Below are 19,045 nucleotides of genomic sequence, written 5' to 3' on the forward strand. Positions count from 1 at the left end.
TGTTATTTTTAATCACAATGAAAAATATAAGAAAATAACTGAACAATGTAAAACAAAATATATTTATTTTAAAGGATTTACATACTTATGTTATATTCAAGTTGGAATGATCATTTCTATTTTTGCACACAGACATACAGAATGATACATGAGTTAACTATGCCCCCTACTGACGAATAAGTATTTTTTGAAAATGAAATAACATTACAGAGAAGAGAGAACATGATCTCTACACAAATGCACAACATAAAAACCAAATGTATCTTTAAAATACAAATAGATTTCAAAAAAAGGACCTTTCATATCTTAAGTATATTTAATATAGAGTTTATTAGAGCAAGGAGGACTAGAGGAAAAAGAGTTGTAATTTTGGAATTGACTGCTGAGAATCCCCATTACACTATTTTAGGAAGCATTGTTCACATTATATTCTATATAAGCGGCCCTCAACCAGGGAATATTTCCAGGGACGTTTGACAAAGTGTAGACACATTTTGGTCAGCACGACATGGGGTGGGTGACAGGGAGGCAGTCGGTGCTACTGGCATCTAGTAGGTAGAGGCCAGGGATGCTGCTAGTCATCCTAAAATGCACAGCACAGTCCCCACAATAAAGACTTATCTTGTCTAAAATGTTAATAGTGTTAAGGTTGAGAAATTTTGCTCTACATGAATATTCCTTCTTGAGTTGTGTAACACGCACCAAAGTCAAATGGAGTACTATGATTTGCTTAAACGTTGTTGAATGTGTCAAAGAAGTTAAATCTCTGACAACAACAACAAAAAACCCAAACAATTTTAGCCCTTTTTATTTGGGCTACAAAATTGTAGTCTAGACAGTTTAGTATGTCCACCTTTTAGCTCTATTCTAGAGATGATACAATCTGTGCATAAACTTTTGATCTGCTAATATTTTTTAAAGCTATTAGGCTTTCCATCATACCTGTGTTTCCATTTCCATCATCCTTTGTTTTATTTCTCTTATTTCTGCCTGTGTTTCTGCTTCTCTAAGTCGAATGGTCATCAGTTCATCTTGTAACTCATTCACAGCATTTTTCTTAGGTGGGTCTTTCCATCTCCCAGTAGTGCGAGCTAAGTGGCGCTAAAACACAAAAAATTATATTGCAACAAGTATTCCCAGTATCAAAATAAGAGCTAACTTTACTGAGCAACTATGTCAGATCCAGTATTATATTAAGCACTTATATATGTTATTTTATTTAATCTCCAGAAAATCTAAACAGGCACTATTATCTTCACTATACAAGTATGAAAATGGAAATTGTGATTAAATAACTTCAAAAAGTTCACACTGAAGATCTCATTGCCAGTAAGCTGCAGATTTTGGAAAATTCAGATATAGTTCAATTTTTTTTATACTGTGAATTACTATGAATACAAATTTTACCCTAAGTTTTTAAATGAGATTTTCCTATTTTTTAAAACAAAATCCGAAGAAAAGGAAAAAACATAGGGTTATTCATGAACTCAGGAAGCAATATTAGAAGTTAAGAGCAGTGTTCTCAAAATACCCATGGTGAAGGTAGGCATATGTTTGTTTTTAATTTTCAGTTTATTGCTTCCTGATACTTTGCTAGATGCATCACCTATCTCAAATTCAAACCAAGATCACTATCCTGAAATGCTGTCTAGTTTTGGTTTTCTTCTCTCTCTTTCCTCTGTCTTACAGATTCTGGTTTTTCATTCCTTGTAAATAGTTTCCTTCATATATGAATAAATTTGTTGGCATATAACTCGCTAAATGTCTGATTTATTTTGTGAGACACCAATTTTCAAAAGAAGTTATAAATTTGTATACAAATTTATATTTGTGTCAGCCTTCTATTATTTCATACTGAAAAATGGATGTGAAATTAACAGAAGAAATATGTATATAAAGAATTATTAAAGTTTTTTCAGAAAAAGTTATATGTTACAATGGTATAAATAAAAATATGAGTTGATCTCTAGTTTATATTTTAATTATAAAAGTTAAAAAAGGGAGAAACAGCCTAAAGATAGTTTCAATTTATAAATGCTCTCAGTTGTAGATTATACAGGGTCTTTCATACTTCAAACTCAATCCTAGGGTTGGTCATCAACTACTTTAAACTCACACAAATTAAATATTCAAGTTGTACCTTCTTTTTAAAAAGTGCACAAAATACATTGATATACCTGCCAGTGCTCCTCTAAATCTCTGACTTGTTGTCTAAGTTCTTTCAAACCCATTATAGCTTCTGCTTCTCTCAGTTTCACAGCAATGAGTTCTTCCTGAAGCCTTGCAATGTTATTCTCATCAGGAAAGGAGTTGTTTCTCTAAAGCAAGAGAAAATTTAATTTTTAAATTTAAAGTATAAAATAAAGCACATAAAATAAGAGCTATTTTGCCCCATATGTAATTATAGTTATTTTTATACTATTTTATTGAAATATAATTCACAAACCGTAAAACTTATCCTCGTAATATATACTAGTCAGTAGTTTTTAGGAGTATTCATAGGGTTGTGGAACCATGATCATGATCTAATATCAAAACTTTTTAATCACCCCCAAAAGAAACCCTATACCCATTACCAGTCAATCCACATTTCCCCTCCCTCCAGAATATCCCCTCCCCCCAGAATATCCCTTCCCCCCAGCCCTAGGCAACCTCTACTGTACTTTCTGTCTCTATGGATTTGCCTATTCAGGACATTTCATATAAACAGAATCCTACAATATGTGGCCTTTTATGACTAGCTTCTTTCACTTGGCATGTTATCAAAGTTCATCCCTTTTTATTGCCAATTTATGTTACATTACATGAATATACCACATTTTATCTATCCACTCATCAGTTGACAGAAATTTGTGTTGTTTCCACATTTTTGGCTAATATAAATAATGCTGCTATGACTATTTATGTAAAAGTTTTTGTGTGGACCTATGTTTTTAATTCTCTTGAGTATATATCAAATAGCAGAACTGCTGAATCAGATGGCAATTCCACATTTAATTTTTAAAAAACTGTCAAACTTTTCCAAAGCAGCTGCACTGTTTTACATTCCCACAGGAATGTGTGAGGGTTAACTACTTAATTTTGAGAATGCAGAAAGTCTAACTCTGATTTGTTTAGTAAAATATTAATCAGTGTTACAAAGCAATAGGAAAAAAATGGTTTCAACACGGCAGTAAGTTGACTAATCTGTGATTAAGACTCCAAATGAATCATAAACATCATTTTTATTTAAAGACTTACAGAAAGAATAGTCTAAAATCTCTGTACATTAGTCACTATTTATGTTAATAGTCACAAAATTAATACCAAGATGATCTAAACATTTGTTTTAAGGGTACAAGATTTAGATTACTCTCCTACCATACTGAAAGGCTCACCTTAGGATATACAGTATCCCTGTATTAAACCACTCTGGGAGTGATCAAGAGATCCTAAATTAGACCTCCAGTAAAAGCTCCTGGGATGGCTATTGCAGCTTGGAAAATTGTAAGTTACACCCAGATGAAATTTTTCCTGAAATATTTATGTATTAATCATATTCAACCTCTTACAGATGAAGATATTACAATATTTGAGGACAAGAGTTAATTTCTATCCCCTAAGTTTCTCTTCTCCAGCATTTAAATAATATTCGTATCAAAATTATCTTGGTTGTTTTCCTCTAAAAGGACTCTTATCTCCATTTTATCCTTAAATATGGGGCTTTGAGTAGTATGGCAACAAGAATAATTGGGAATCTTTTTTTTTCCTGTCCCCTCTCAGTAACTAATATGTAAGGTTTCTAATGTGTAAAAACACCAAGTCCAATTTAACTGCTCAATAAGTACTTAGCAAGTATCTATCACATGTCCTGTCTAATTTGGGTGTAATAGCATTTGTGTTGTTCTCACCTTCTCTAAATCCAGGACTTTATCCTGCATCTCCTTTAGCGCACACTGAGATTCAGCTTCACTCAGGCGGGCTTGAACCAATTCTTTCTCTAGTTGTAGCACAAAATCTTCATTGTAGTTGGAACTGCATTTATGCTACAAATTAGAGAATTATAGACATACACTCAAATTTCATGAAGCATGAACATACAATAGAAATAAATGCAATTGCACAATACAGTGATTAAGGGCAACCAAATAATAAAAGTTCCACCTATCCAACATTTTCAGTATATCTCCTCCAATTAACTTTCCAGTGAATAGAGAAGTCCAGGTTTGATTTCCATAAAAATGATCACATTATTGGGTGTTGGTAACTAGCTATTATACTAATCAAATCAAGTTTACAGAAAATAAGTATCTCCTTATCTTTCTTTCCGTCCAGATACTAAGAATTTGTTCTGACTCTATAGACCTTCACTATACAATAGCAGAGCCATGTGGCTACCAAACACTTGAAATGTAGCTAGGCCAAATAAAGAAAAGCAAAACACTAAATGGATTTTGAAAATATGAAATACAAAAGGCAAAACATATTATTAATAACTTTTATATTGATAACCCATTCAAAGTATAGCTTGCTTGACTGTGGCTGGTAGAATAAGTGAATGTCTTGCATGAGATGGACAGCAATTTGAACATTTCACCGAAAATGTCACATGGTGTGCTTGAATGTGTTATGTTACAGAATTATATGCTTAAGATTTTGTAATAAAAAGAGGCGTTAATTGTGCCAGACCCTGTTTATTGAGTACACTGAGTTAAATAAAAATATTAATGTTACCTGTAATTATTAATTACTACTTTTAATGTGGTAGTTTAAATTCATATGTGCTCACATACTGCTACTGGACAGTACTGTTACAGGCTACAGAAGACAAGTACACGTTTACTGAAAATTCTGTTTTTATCTAATAGAAATAAAAACAAGGGATTCACAATAACATGAACCATACTAAATCTCAGCAGAAAAATGTATTTCCTCTTAGAAATGTAGATCTCTTTAAAGATATGCATGAAAATGATTGCTGGGAGCAGAGAAAAATGCAGATGCTGCATGAACACACTGACCATGGAAGGATGAAACCTTCCTATCTCCCCTCCTACTCTGTAATGTGACCAGTGCGGCCACTTATGAAATCACTTTTAAACCAGTTTCTATACACAAGTTTCTCTAAGAAAGCAAAAAGATATCTAATTCACTACAATAAAAGACTTCCTAAAATAAACTACCACTTCACATTTAATTCATGTAGTACAGAAGAAGTGGCAATTCAAAATTTCAAAATATTTAAAAAGTAAATAAATTAATTTAAAAAAATAAAAAAATAAAATAAAATAAATAAAAAATAAAAAAAAGAAAAAAAAACAAAATTTCAAAATAAAGTCAGAGAAAACTGAACTAGCTGAACTAGCATGAGGAAAGAAAAGTTTCTTTTACTTTTCAGTACATTAGAAACAAAAGAGATGTCAAATTAAAACTCTGTTTAAAAACTATTAAGTGCTCAATTAAAACATATGGTAATCCCTTGCCCCAGTTACCCAAAAAAATGTCATTTTTAAAAAGAAACAGCTTATGAAACAAATGAGGACTTTTTAATTCAATATATTACATATTATTTTCTCCTAGTAATTTTCTATTAAAAGATTTTAATACAAGTACAGCTAAAACAGGTGCATCACTCTAGCAAATACTTACCTTACCAAATAGCGGAAAGGCACTCTTTTGGAATGACCAACTGCAGGTCCCATAATTTTTGTTTAATGATATCATAGTTATTTTATAAATAATACTAGGTTGTTTTGCCCTTAATCTAAAGCCCTGAGAAGTGCCATTCAGGTTTGTTTGCCAAGATTCCATATTAGGAGATCCCCAGGAAATACATCAAACACAAATGGCCCATATGAGAATGGACTCATTGATCTGGTATAAACCAAATGATCCAACCAAGCACCAAAACAAAACAAGACAAAACAAAATGACAACAAAAAAACCCCTAATATTGGAAGATACTTTTTCAATAAAACTTACAAAACTTCTACTTGTCCTCTACTGTTCAAGTGATAAATCCTAAATTCCATAGTTTATACATTATTTCTCATTTCATACTTCCCATTTGTTCCCCCAACACACTGCAAACTAGCTTTAGTCCTTGATAAAACTTCTCTAAATACCAAAAAAACTCAATTAAAGCCATTTTATTCCACTCTTACCTTCACTAGTCAATGACTACTCTTAATTAAAACCTTCTTTCTCATAGATTCTGTTATTCTTCCATGGTTTTCCTATCTTCTCTATCTCCTCTACCAATTATACTTCAAATAGGTGTGTGTGTGTGTATATATATATTTTTATATATATAATCACTTCGTAGTTCTGGGGTTTTAGTATTGTTTTCTCTCAATTTCTCTATTAATCTTATTTTGTAGATCCACCCTACATGATTTCATCCATTGTCTATACAGTCTGTATGTGTAGGCAGTATCAGAAACTGTCTATATGTATCAGGTATTGTCTTTACAGAGTCTACTTAGTGAATGAAATTACCACGGAAAGACCTATAAAATAGCAAAATGGGGACGGAAGGGAAAAGAGACAGGCAGAGGAAGAGAACACATACAATGATGGAACTCTAGGGATGACTGACTGAGAGATAGACACAGATAGGATTCTTAAGTCAATATCTCCAACCCAGATCTTTCTATTAAGCTAGATCCATATTCACAACTTCGTTTTAGTCTTCTGCAACTGGTTGACCTCATAGTCACCTCATGTTCAACATGTTAAAACTGAACTCCCCATCTTTTCCTCCTAATGTATTTACTATTTTGCTAAGAATCCCACCATCTAATATCTGATCAAGTCAAAACTTTCCCTCTTATATTCAACCCATACCATTCAATCACAAAACCTGAGTAACTTTTCTTCCAGATAGCTCCTGAATTTGTCTGTTCCTCTCCATCTTTGCTATCTTTGTTTTTATTCATGCCTTCATCTCTTTCTTTGGATCACTGCAATAGTCCTACATATATCCCCCTCCTGTTACAGCTGTTACAGTAGGTGGGTATCATTAGTTAATATTTTATGTTACCTTTCACACTAAATTGAAATGAACAGAAGGCATTTTTACAGTTCTTCCACCTGGATCCTACTGTTTGGAGCCTAAGGAAGTTTTGATTCCACACTATTAATACAAACATGCTACTGAAAATGATACAAATATTGATATACTTTTAAGTAGTATTCACAATGAATCTAACTCCACGAAGCCAATTTCACCCTGGCCAATAATATTCACATGCATTTTTGTTGGACAAAAAGTATTTTCACTGTAATTAATTCTTAACATTGATATGGTTTCACTATACAGAGGTCCTGCAGCTTAGTATTGCAGCTTGGAGAGTTAGAAAAGGCTCCAGCATTTGTTTAGCTGGTTGACTGAAACATAAACCAAAAGGTGACCCTGGACTGAATGAGTGAACTGAAAATGCTGGCCATACCTTGGGTTTAATGTAGAAGGAAAAATTGCTGACAAAGAAATTTGGGGAAGCTGTATATAAATAGTCCTCTCTGAATGGGCTAAAAACGTGAAGAAATTTGTGTCCAGTGTAAATGCTCCCTGAAGAGTGGGCTCAGTAGAGGATGATTTTAAAATCTGTTGGACGGGATGGCCCATTTTGTGGATACCAGTAAGCCTCCTTCCCAGCTACCCCTGTCATCGCCTAGTAACAGGCTTATGAACAATGTAGCCATGGTGACAGGGGTGGAAGTTGTGCATGTGCTCAGCAACATGGACTTCCACTCACCGAGGCTATAGCTACTACTGAATGTCTAATCTGTCAGCAGCAGAGACCAACACCCAGCCCCTGATATAACACCATTCCCTAGGGTGATCAGCCAGCTTCCTGGTGGAAGGTTGATTACACTAGATGGTTTTCATCATGGAAAGGGCAGTATTTTGTTCTTACTAGAATAGATACTCTGGATATGGATATGTGTTCCCTGCATGCAATGCTTCTATCAAAACTACCATCTATGGAATTACAGAATGCCTTACCCACCAGCCTGGTATTGCACATAGCACTTCTTCTGATCAAGGAAGTCACCTCACAGCAAAAGTGCAATGATGGACACAACCTCATTGAATTTACTCATCATGTTTCCTGAAGCAGACAGCTTGATAGAACAGTGAAATAGCCTTTTGAAGACTCAGTTACAGTGCCAGCTAAGTGGCAATACCTTGCAGGGCAGGAGCAAGGTTCTCCAGAAGTATGAATATGCTTTGATCAGCATCCAATATATGGTGCTGCTTCTCCCATAATAAGGACTCACAGATACAGCAATCAAGAAGTGGAAATAGGAGTGATACCATTCATTGTTACCCCCAGTGACTCACCACCAGCAAGATATCTGCTTTGAGACTTTTTTACCCTGTTGGTCTAGAAATCTTAATTCCAGAGTGAGGAATGCTTCCACTAAGAGAAACAACAATAATTTTACCTAACCGGAAGTGAAGACTCAACTGGCCATTCTGGGATGCTCATGCTCCTAAATCAACAGGCCAAAAAAAGAGTTACGGTGCTGGCTGGGGTGACTGATCCTGACTACTGAGGAGGAACTGAACTCCTATGCCACAACAGAGATTAGGAAAAGTATGGCTGGAATATAGGATACTCTTTAGGGCCTCCTAGTATTATCATGCACCATGATTAAGATCAATGAAATATTATAAAAATCTAATCTAGGAAGGATTACTGAGGGCCCAGACCCTTAACAAATGAAGGTCTGAGTCACCCCCTACCCCAAAAGGTAAAGAACCATGACCAGCTGAGGTACTTGTTGAAAGCAAAGGAAATACAGAGTAGATACTGGAAGAAAGTAGTCAGTCATAAATAAATACTAGCTAATTCCACGTGACCTATTATAGACATCGGGATGGTAATTATCATGAGTAGTTCCCTTTAATTTTGCTATGAATATGTTTGTGTATCTCTGTCTTCTTTTCTTTTACTCCCTTATGTAATATAAGATGCATTAACTTTATATCACAGCACTTACTATTTAAGTATTGTTAATTTCACATCATAATATTTAAGTTACAGGATATTGAGAAATATCACTCAAGGACTTTAACTCCTCTTCCAGGGAAGGTATTAGTGTATTTTTGGTTGTGTGCAGAGCTGTATCATACTAGGCAGAATTATGACCTCGTTATTCTTATTGTCTTATGTGGAGATTAAGAATGGTTTAAGGAAATCTACACGGGCATGAAGTTGATAAGGTCTGGACTTAATGATGGTTAATTTTGTGTCTACTTGACTAGGCCATGGGGTATCCAGATTAAACATTACTTCTGGGTGTGTCTATGAGGGTGTTTCCAGATGACTCAGTAGACTGCTCTGCCCACTGAGTGGGCACCATCTAATCAGTTGAGGGCCTAAATAGAACAAAAGGAGAAGGAAGGTAAAATTCATTTCCTTTCTGCCTGCTTGAGCTGGGATATTTGGCTCCTCCTGACCTTAGACTGGGTTTTATACAATTGGCTTCCTGGTTCTCAAACCTTCGGACTCAGACAGGAATTATACCACTGGCTTTCCTAGGTCTCTGGACTGCAGATGGCAGACTGTGCAACTTCTCAGCCTTCATAATGGCGTGATCCAATTCCTCATAATAAATCTGTGTTTGTTAGTCCCGTTGGTTCTGTTTCTCTGGTGCACCCTAACTAATATATGGTAAATTAAAAAAAAAAAAAGATTAAGTTTATTGACTAGGAGTTTTATTGTTGTTTTTGTTTTTGGTCCATTTCATATTTGACCCATTGGAGCCTCTACTTTTGAATTTTCTTTTTTGGTCATTATTTCTTTCATTTTAAATTTTCCCTGTTTAAACTTTTGCAGATCTAAATTTTGTCAGGGAAGTGACACTTGTGATACTTCTGTCAATATTTAGTCTATTAAAAATTTTACCTTAACAATTTAAGCTCTTTGTAAGTTTGGTTTTTTATTACTAGCAGTCCAGCTATTGGCTGAGTAGGCTGGTAGAATCAAATAATGGAATAATGTTAATACTAATCCTGATAATAGCTACCATTTATTGAGTACTCACTACGTACCAGGCATTATTCTAGAGTACAAAAATTCACTAAGTCTCAACAACACTCTCTTATACACAGGACAAACTTAAACACAGACAAGTTACCAGTAAGTAATTTGTCCAAGGACCCACAAGTTAGTGGTAGGATTGGCGTCAAAGTGACCATGTTAAAATATGCTCTGGTGGACTTTAAACTTTGTTTTTCCCACAGGGAAAAAAACGTATTATTTATAAAACAGATTTTAAAGTTTATAGTGATAATGACAATGATGATAGCAGCTAATATCTAGTGAGTACTATTATGTGCTACACAAACGCTAAGTGCTTTGTATTCTCCTTTAACCCCCACCACTTCTTTATTTTAAATTTATTATGTATTTAAAGTATTAAAGTTGACATACAATATTATATTAGTTTCAGGTGTATAACATAGTGGTTTGGCATTTATAAATCTTACAACGTGATCACCACAATAAGTCTAGTAACCATACAAAATTATTATACTACTATTTTCCCTATGCTGTACATTACATCCCTGTGACTTTACTAATAAGATAATTCAAAAGACTCAGCAAGGTCAAACAGCAATCAGCAGTTCTGTTAATTGGGACTACAAGCTACAGAGCCTATGTTCTTAGCCTCTAACCCATATAAGGATTGAAATAATACAGAGTAGGTTTACAGTTGTAATATGTGTGTAAAACACTGAGTTTATTCTTGTATTATTATTAATTACTGTATTATTTTCCACACAACTATAAACCTGCTTTTGCCCCACCTTATTTTAATGAGCTTGATAGCTGTTAATGCACTGTTCTAAGAATTAATGGTATAATATTTGAAATCTAAGGCATCTAAAAAAATTTACACATCCTCATATAATGTTCCTGTAATAAGAAATTCTTAGAAGAGTACACAGTCATACCTCAGTTCTTGTCGGCTTCAGAACTCATCAAGCCCTGTACTCATCAAATTTTGAAGAGGAAAAATTGTTTCAGCACTCATTGGTGCTTGCTCGGGACCTGTTGCACTTGCTAGAACTTGTATGTCATGACATTACCCCACAAGAAAAAATGCTTCATTGTTGGGTACTCATCACTTTCAGCACTCGTCCCAAGTTCTGGAATGAACTAACAACGAGTACCTAGGTACCACTATACTTCACATTCAAATTAGTAACTTGGATGAATATACAATTTGGTCTACCAGATGACAACGGCCACAATCACGATGACTGATAAGTCAGCAAGGGGTCATTTATTTAAAAGTCTATAAGTAACAAATGACTTCCCCACACTTACATCAAGTTCACTTTTGTCAATGAATCTCTTAATGTTCCTGTGATACCAGCAATCCATTCTAATGGTATTGACACAAAACAAATTTTCTAGTAGGTGGAGTCCCTGCTTTTCAATCCCATATTCTTTTCTGGTGTTGCAAAAGTTACAAAGGTAAAGATAAGCTAGAAAGCCCTTAGTAATCTTTCTTGCTTGTGTCTTGAGTAAAACAAAAGGAAGAATTATTAAATTCAGTGCTTGAAGGACATATGAGTGATACAATGAGCAGCAAATATTTGAATTTAAAAGAGGTATCTTGTATTGTTAAGTTTAAAAAAATGCAAATTGGAAAAAGAATTATTTATACATATACATCAAATAATGCCTAAGTTTAATTAAATATTAAGCAACTAAGTTTAAGACCTGACAATTGTATGTCCTCTTCAGGAACTCACACATTTCATGAAACTCGGTATTCCTCTCTTTTGTGGCATTTTTCACAACACTAATTAAATAATTAACTATGGATTTTTTTTTTAATTCTATCACTATATACATTATACAAGCATGCCAGGGATAGTATGAATGACTGATTTACTACTATACTGTCAGAACTAATCTGTGCTTTTCATAGTAGGTGAGCAAACATTATTTACTGAATAAATCAGTCAACTTTTGTCTAAAAAACAACAACCACAAAACCCCTCAATTACATACTTTATATTAAACAAGAGGAGAGGGAAATGAATGTTGCAAAAGTAACATACAAGATCCATTTGTTCCAAAAATAAAATTTATAGTAGTGTGGAAATATGGTACATTTCTAATGTCACATCTAAAGCATCTAAAATTCCAAGTATTATGGATGTATTATTTAAAGATTTGCCACACTGAATTTTTTTTAAAAATTGGTACATTATTTTTAAATAATTTCTTTCCAAAGTCTGAAAAATTATATATATCCTTTAAGATCCAAGTTTTATCCTAACTGAAAGATTTCTTTAATGTTGAAAAATGTTAAAACAATTACTACCATTATAGTGAACCCTCATTTATTATTTTATATTGAAAAGAAAAGGTGATTACATATGAATGTAAAACATCTAATCTTAGACTGAAATCAAAATTAGTCTTGGAATAAAACCTCTGTCCAGATTTATAGACATATTATCAATAGCCTAAGAGTTTATCAAATTCTTAGATCATAAACTCATCACTCTACTTTGGATTTTTAGAAAGACATATCAATTTACCAATAATTACAAATTAAATGACTTTTTCTTTAAATGTCACAAAAGTAGAGCTAAGCAATGTTATAATACAGGAAGAGATGTTAAACTTTAACTTCAATATTCATAAAGAAAAACAAAACCACTAGTTAAATCAGGTGTAGGGTAATTCTTAAATGCTGCTGAACAAACACATTTTCTAAAATAGATTATCTAGAAGATTTCACAACTTCCACCGACAGATCGTTTTTAGTTTAATAAAGTTTATTCATGAGTTTAATCTAAGTAAGATTAGTTTTTATTTCTCACATCAAATCCTTGAAGGTATCACATAATTCTTTCATATTTTCCTGTAGAATTATAGGAAACAAAAGGAAGGTCAGAAGAAATCTTGTCCATCCTCCCCTTAAGTACTTCCTAGTACAAAGGTCCCAAGCACTTCAAAAGGCAATCATCTGAGTATTAGGCAGTCTTAACTGTTATAGTCCTTATTCTTTACGCTGAACCTAGCCAACAAACTGCTGGACAAAACTGTTTATTCAGGGTACGTGAATGATAAGCAGTCATGTGTAGGCAAAAAGCTTTTAAACAGATCAGACAAGATTCTAAGACAGTTCATCTCATCAGGAAAAACTGTCCAACATAAAACACTCAAAAGGGAAAGAATCAGGAGAGGCCACTGTATGATATTATTGGATCATTTATTGTATCATTTCTACTTCTACAGGCTTCCTGGAAAAACTGACACTGAATATGTAAAACCAATACTTAAAGGGACAGCTTAATCTTAATGCTTGGTTTTACCTTATGCTTAGTTTAATGTTTATTTAATTTAAAATCTAGTATTTACTTAGCATTTATTGTATATACTGTGTATTAAATACTAGTGTATATATATTTATTCAGTGTATGCATATATTTAATGCATACAAAATTTACTAAATACCAAATTCAGTAAAAAATTAGCTCAATCATTTTTGCAAAACAACATCAGGTACAAACTATCAAGGTCCAGCATAAAATATAATCAATAGTCTGTTAAAGACAATTATTCAATAACCATATAGCAGAAGTGCTTTATAAAAAACATGAATATCTAAAATTAATTAAAAATAAAATTTACCTTTTAAAAACTGCTTTGGAAATGTTTGATACATTACTATAAAAACTATGGCATATTATTGTACTAACGGCATCAAAAACCATTAAAAATTATATAAAACATTAAATAAACAATCTGGATCCATGAATCTGGAGTGATACAGAATAGTTCATGGTAAGTAAAAGAGACTAAAGGGGAAAAAAAGAGACCAATCTCTTTACAGAAATGCATTAGCTAATAAATGTAGGAAAAAATGAGAAAATATGAAAATCATCATTTTGGAAGCCCAATCAGTAGGTGCTAAACCCATTAGGTAAAAGATCAATGAATAGAATACAGGATATTTATTTGGTACAAAAATGTTTCCCAACAGATTACTTAATAGTTGCAAAGAAGGAACCATACCTTTACAAGGGAAACAGTCTATGGTAACCAAACTTTGCATGATAATCAAATTCAGCATCATTAAATAGTAAGAATAACTTATGTGCTTCCTGATTTAAAGCAAAATAAAGTTCACAACATCATCTATCATCTAAATGTTAAAAATGATTAACTGAATCTAGTTTACAGGAAATATGACACCATGAGGAAGGAATCAAATTCAGAATATGACACACAACAACTTGGCTACATCTGTAAAAAGTCAATGTCAACTTCCAGAGAATGGCTTTGAGAGAAAAAAATGGCGGAGGAGTGAATGGGAGTCACATAGACCTCCTTCCAAGACCAAACTGGAATTGTGACTAAACAGTGGAGAAATCACCTAGAAAACAATGGAACGATAGAGGGAGAGGAGGCTTGAAGCTGAGGACAGAGAGTGGAATCAGCTTTCACACATCCTAACGGGTGAGAAGTGCAGGGGCGGCTCGAGAGGGTGGGCTGAGCGCCCACGGGGACCAGCACCAGAGGGACATTGAAACGACCAGTTGGATCCCCCTGAGAAGAACAGGGACCCCTAGACTACAGCAACTGAAACCAGGAACGCACACAGACAAAACACAATCCCGAAAAGCTTAGGGATGCTCTCTGCCAGAGACAGGTGGCTGGAGATGCAAAGATACAATTAAAGGGCCAATGCAAAAATTTGCAGTGGCAGCTGCCTTCCTTGATCTCTGGGTAGAGGCGGCAGGAGAGTGGGCTGGTGCCTGAGGAAAGATTGGTGAGGAAAACTTTGTGAAGAGAACTGAGATGGTAGCCAGCGAAGCCCCAGTGATAACTAACCTCCCACTCTGCAGCTACCATCTCGCTCAGGCATAAGGGAATCATTTAACCAGCCTTTTGTGCACTCTGCACGCAGCTTGTGCACATGTGGGCTGGGGGCTGAGTGCATACTGGCTGGAAGAAATAGAGGATCCTGGCCAAAGGGGACACACAGCTGCATAGAAACCCTTGAGGAGAGACTGGAGACGGAGGGGCTGGGGAAGGAACTGGAGGATTATCCGAGATTCCCAGAGCAGACTCCCCCCTCCCAGTCCATAGTCCCCATTTTGCACAGGGAGGCCACGGCCCCAAAGAGGCAATAGCCGGTGCGCGAGTTAGAGGTGCGCGATTACAACAAGGTCCGCAGAAATAGTGGATCTTTGGCCGAAGGGGTCACAGAGATGCCCAGAGACCCTCAGGAAGAGACTGGAGACAGGATTAACTGGAGAGTCTCGGAACTGACTCCTTCCCCTTTCCGTAGTCTCCATTTTGCGCGGGCAAGGCCACGTATCCAAAGAGCCAAAAGCAGGAAAGCACACAATAGAAGACCCTAACCTGACCAGTGCCAGAGTGCGCTCGCAGGCGGCTGGTGAGTGTGGGCTGGCGAGGGTGCCAGCGCCGGCAGGGGCTGTACAAGTGAGCCAGAGTGCAAGTGTAGAGTGGTCCGCAGAAACAGTGGATCTCTGGCTGAAGGGGTCACAGAGCTGCCTAGAGACCCTCGAGGAGAGACTGGAGACAGAGGCGTTTGGGAGTCCCGGTGCTGACTCTTCCCTAGCCCATGATCTACATCTTGCTCAGACGGACTACTCCCCTGAGTGACAGCAGCCTACAAGGGCACGATAGTCCAGCCATCAGGAGGCACAGCTCCACCCTGTGATGCGTAAGCCTGAAAGATGAGGACAGAATGACCAGATTGACAATCACAGGAGACAGACACAGACAGTAGATTCCTGGAAGGCTCAAATAGACAGCCCAAGGTCAGATAGGGTCAACAACTGACACCATCAGAGGCAGACCCAGAAAGAAAAGAAGAGATAAATAAGTAAATAAATAAATAAATAAATAAATAGACCCCCCTACTACCATAGAAGTTTAATCCACAAAGTCAGGAAATCTAGATGGATCAATTGAAGCAGAAGGAAAAAAAAACAGACTCTCACAAAAATGGGAAGAAAAAGAAGTTCCCCCCAAATGAGAGGAAAGGAGGAATCCCCACAGAGAGAGCTAAATGAAATAGATGCAAGCAAACTATCAGATATTCAAAACAATGGCTCTAAGGAAGCTAAATGAGCTCAGCCAGCTTAAAGATAACTATGAGAAATTGCAGAGAAACTATCAGGAACTTACAGCAAACTATATCAACCAGGAAAAGGACATAGAAACTATCAAGAAGACTCAAGAGGATATGAAGAATACCATTTCTGAATTGAAGAACATAGTAGAAGGAATCAAAAGCAGGCTAAATGAGGCCGAGGATCGAATCAGTGAGATGGAGGATAAGGTAGAAAAAAGCTCCCAGAAAGAACAAGAAATGGAAGAAAGACTCAAAAAGGATGAAGAGGCATTTAGGGAAATGCAAGACAACCTGAAACGCAATAATATCCGCATAATAAGGATACCAGAAGGAGAAGAAGAGGAGCAAGGGATAGAGAACCTCTTTGAAAAAATAATGATGGAAAATTTTCCCAATTTGAGGACAGAAAAGGTCTGACGGGTCCCGGAAGCACAGAGGGCCCCATTCAAGAGGGACCCAATGAGGCCCACTCCAAGACACATCATCATTAAAATGGCAAATAGCAAAGACAAACAGAGAATCCTAAAGGCAGCAAGGGAGAAACAGGGAGTGACATACAAGGGAGCCCCGATACGGCTAGCAGCTGACTTCTTAACAGAAACGCTACAAGCCAGAAGAGAATGGCTAGAAATATTCCAAGTAAGGAAAAGCAAAGGCCTACAACCAAGGCTGCTCTACCCAGAGCAGTATAATTAAAATAGGAGGGGAAATAAGGAGTTTCCCAGACCAAAGAAGGCTAAAAGAATATACCTCCACCAAACCAGGACTACAAGCTATGCTAAAGGGACTGGTTTAAGAAGACGAAGGAAAAGAGTGAGAAAGAGAAAAACACAGGTACAAAGAGAAAAATGAATAAGTTTCTACCAATAATAAATCTCAATGTAAATGGACTAAATGCCCCAATCAAAAGACATAGGAGAGCTGAAGGGATAAGAAAACATGAGCCACAAATATGTTGTCTACAAGAGACCCATCTTAGAACAAAAGACCTACACAGATTGAAAGTAAAGGGATGGAAAAAAATATTCCAAGCAAATGTGCAAGAGAAGAAAGCAGGGGTAGCAATACTTGTATCAGACAAAATAGATTTTGAAACAAAGCCCATAAAAAGAGACCCAGAGGGACACTTTATAATACTTAAAGGAAGAATCCCATCAAGAAGACATAAACATTGTAAACTTATATGCACCCAACACAGGAGAACCCAAATATATAAGGAAAATCTTGGACGTCTTCAAAAAAGATATGGACAGCAACACACGGATAGTAAGGGATTTTAACACCCCACTTTCAAAAATGGACAGATCTTCCAAACAAAACATCAACAAGGATATTGAGGAGCTGAATGACGCACTGAATCAAATGAAAACTGACATATATAGAACCTTTCATCTCAAAGAAGAAAAATACACATTCTTTTCAAATGCACATGGAACTTTTTCAAAGATAGACCACATGATAGGATACAAAGCAAGCCTCAGCAAATTCAGGGAAACTTAAATAATATCAAGCATTTTCTCAGACCACAAGGGCTTGAAACTGGAAATCAACCTCAAAGAGAAATCTCAAAAACTTGCAAACTCATGGAGACTGAACAGTACACTATTAAACAATGAATGGGTCAATAATGAGATAAGAGAAGAAATCTATAAGTTTCTGGAAACAAATGAAATGAACATACAACAGTCCAAAACCTATGGAACACTGCAAAGGCAGTCCCGAGAGGGAAGTTCACAGCAATACAGCCCTACCTAAAAAAGATAGAAACATTTCAAATAAAAGACCTAACACTACAACTTTAAGAACTGGAGAAACAACAACAAATAAATCCCAGAGCAAGTAGAAGGAAGGAAATAATCAAGATCAGGGCAGAATTGAATGACATAGAGATGAAAAGAACAATTCAAAGGATCAACCAATCCAGGAGCTGGTTCTTTGAAAAGATAAATAAAGTTGACAAGCCTTTAAGCAGACTCATCAAGAAAAAAAGGAAGAGGACCCAAATAAATAATATCAGAAATGAAAGAGGAAAACTAACAACTGATACCACAGAAATACAAAGGATTGTCAGAAACTACTATGAACAATTACATGCCAAGAAATTTGAAAACCTCGATGAAATGGACAAATTTCTAGAAAAGTATAATCTTCCAACACTGAAGGAGGAAGAAACAGAAAGCTTGAACAGACCGATAACAGCTGGGGAAATTGAAGCAGTAATCAAGAAATTCTTGGCACACAAAAGCCCTGGGCCGGATGGTTTCACAGGAGAATTTTACAAAACATTTAAGGAAGAGCTAACCCCTGTCCTTCTCAGACTATTCCAAAAAATCCAAGAGGAAAGACTCCCAGACTCTTTTTATGAGGCCAGCATCACCCTAATCCCAAAGCCAGATAAAGACCCTACAAAGAAAAAAAACTACAGGCCAATTTTGCTGATGAACATAGATGCTAAAATCCTCCACAAAATATTGGCAAACCACATCCAGCGATACATTAAAAAGATTATCCACCATGATCAAGTGGGATTCATCCCAGGGATGCAGGGATGGTTCAATATACACAAATCAATAAACGTAATACATCACATAAACAAAAGGAAAGAGAAAAACCAAGATCATCTCGATAGATGAAGAAAAAGCATTCAATAAGGTACAGCACTCATTTATGATCAAAACACTCAGCAAAATGGGAATAAATGGGGCATTCCTCTATGTAATAAAGGCCATATGTGAAAAACCTACAGCCAACATCATACTCAACAGGCGAAAACTAAAAGCTTTCCCACTAAGATCAGGAACACGACAAGGATGTCCGCTTTCACCGCTTCTTTTTAACATCGTATTGGAAGTCCTAGCCACAGCGGTCAGACAAGAAAAAGAAATAAATGGCATGCAAATAGGAAAGGAGGAAGTAA

General features: G+C 35.8%; 1 protein-coding gene across 4 annotated transcripts in view; it reads right to left on the bottom strand.

Moving 5' to 3' along the window:
- The window catches only part of EVI5 (ecotropic viral integration site 5), a 220,943-nt gene that overhangs the window by 96,015 nt on the left and 105,883 nt on the right, over nt 1-19,045 (bottom strand). For all 4 annotated transcript variants that reach the window (XM_054592137.1, XM_054592136.1, XM_054592134.1 and 1 more), the window contains 3 exons: nt 3,891-4,025; nt 2,178-2,318; nt 943-1,101 (listed from right to left, as the gene is read on the bottom strand). In XM_054592137.1, coding sequence (XP_054448112.1) covers nt 943-1,101; nt 2,178-2,318; nt 3,891-4,025 — 435 coding nt within the window. The remainder of the gene's footprint in view (nt 1-942; nt 1,102-2,177; nt 2,319-3,890; nt 4,026-19,045) is intronic.

Source organism: Pteronotus mesoamericanus, unplaced genomic scaffold (genome assembly GCF_021234165.1).
Source record: "Pteronotus mesoamericanus isolate MK-2021 breed Mesoamerican mustached bat unplaced genomic scaffold, CSHL_Meso_final scaffold_31, whole genome shotgun sequence".
Classification (NCBI taxonomy): Eukaryota; Metazoa; Chordata; class Mammalia; order Chiroptera; family Mormoopidae; genus Pteronotus; species Pteronotus mesoamericanus.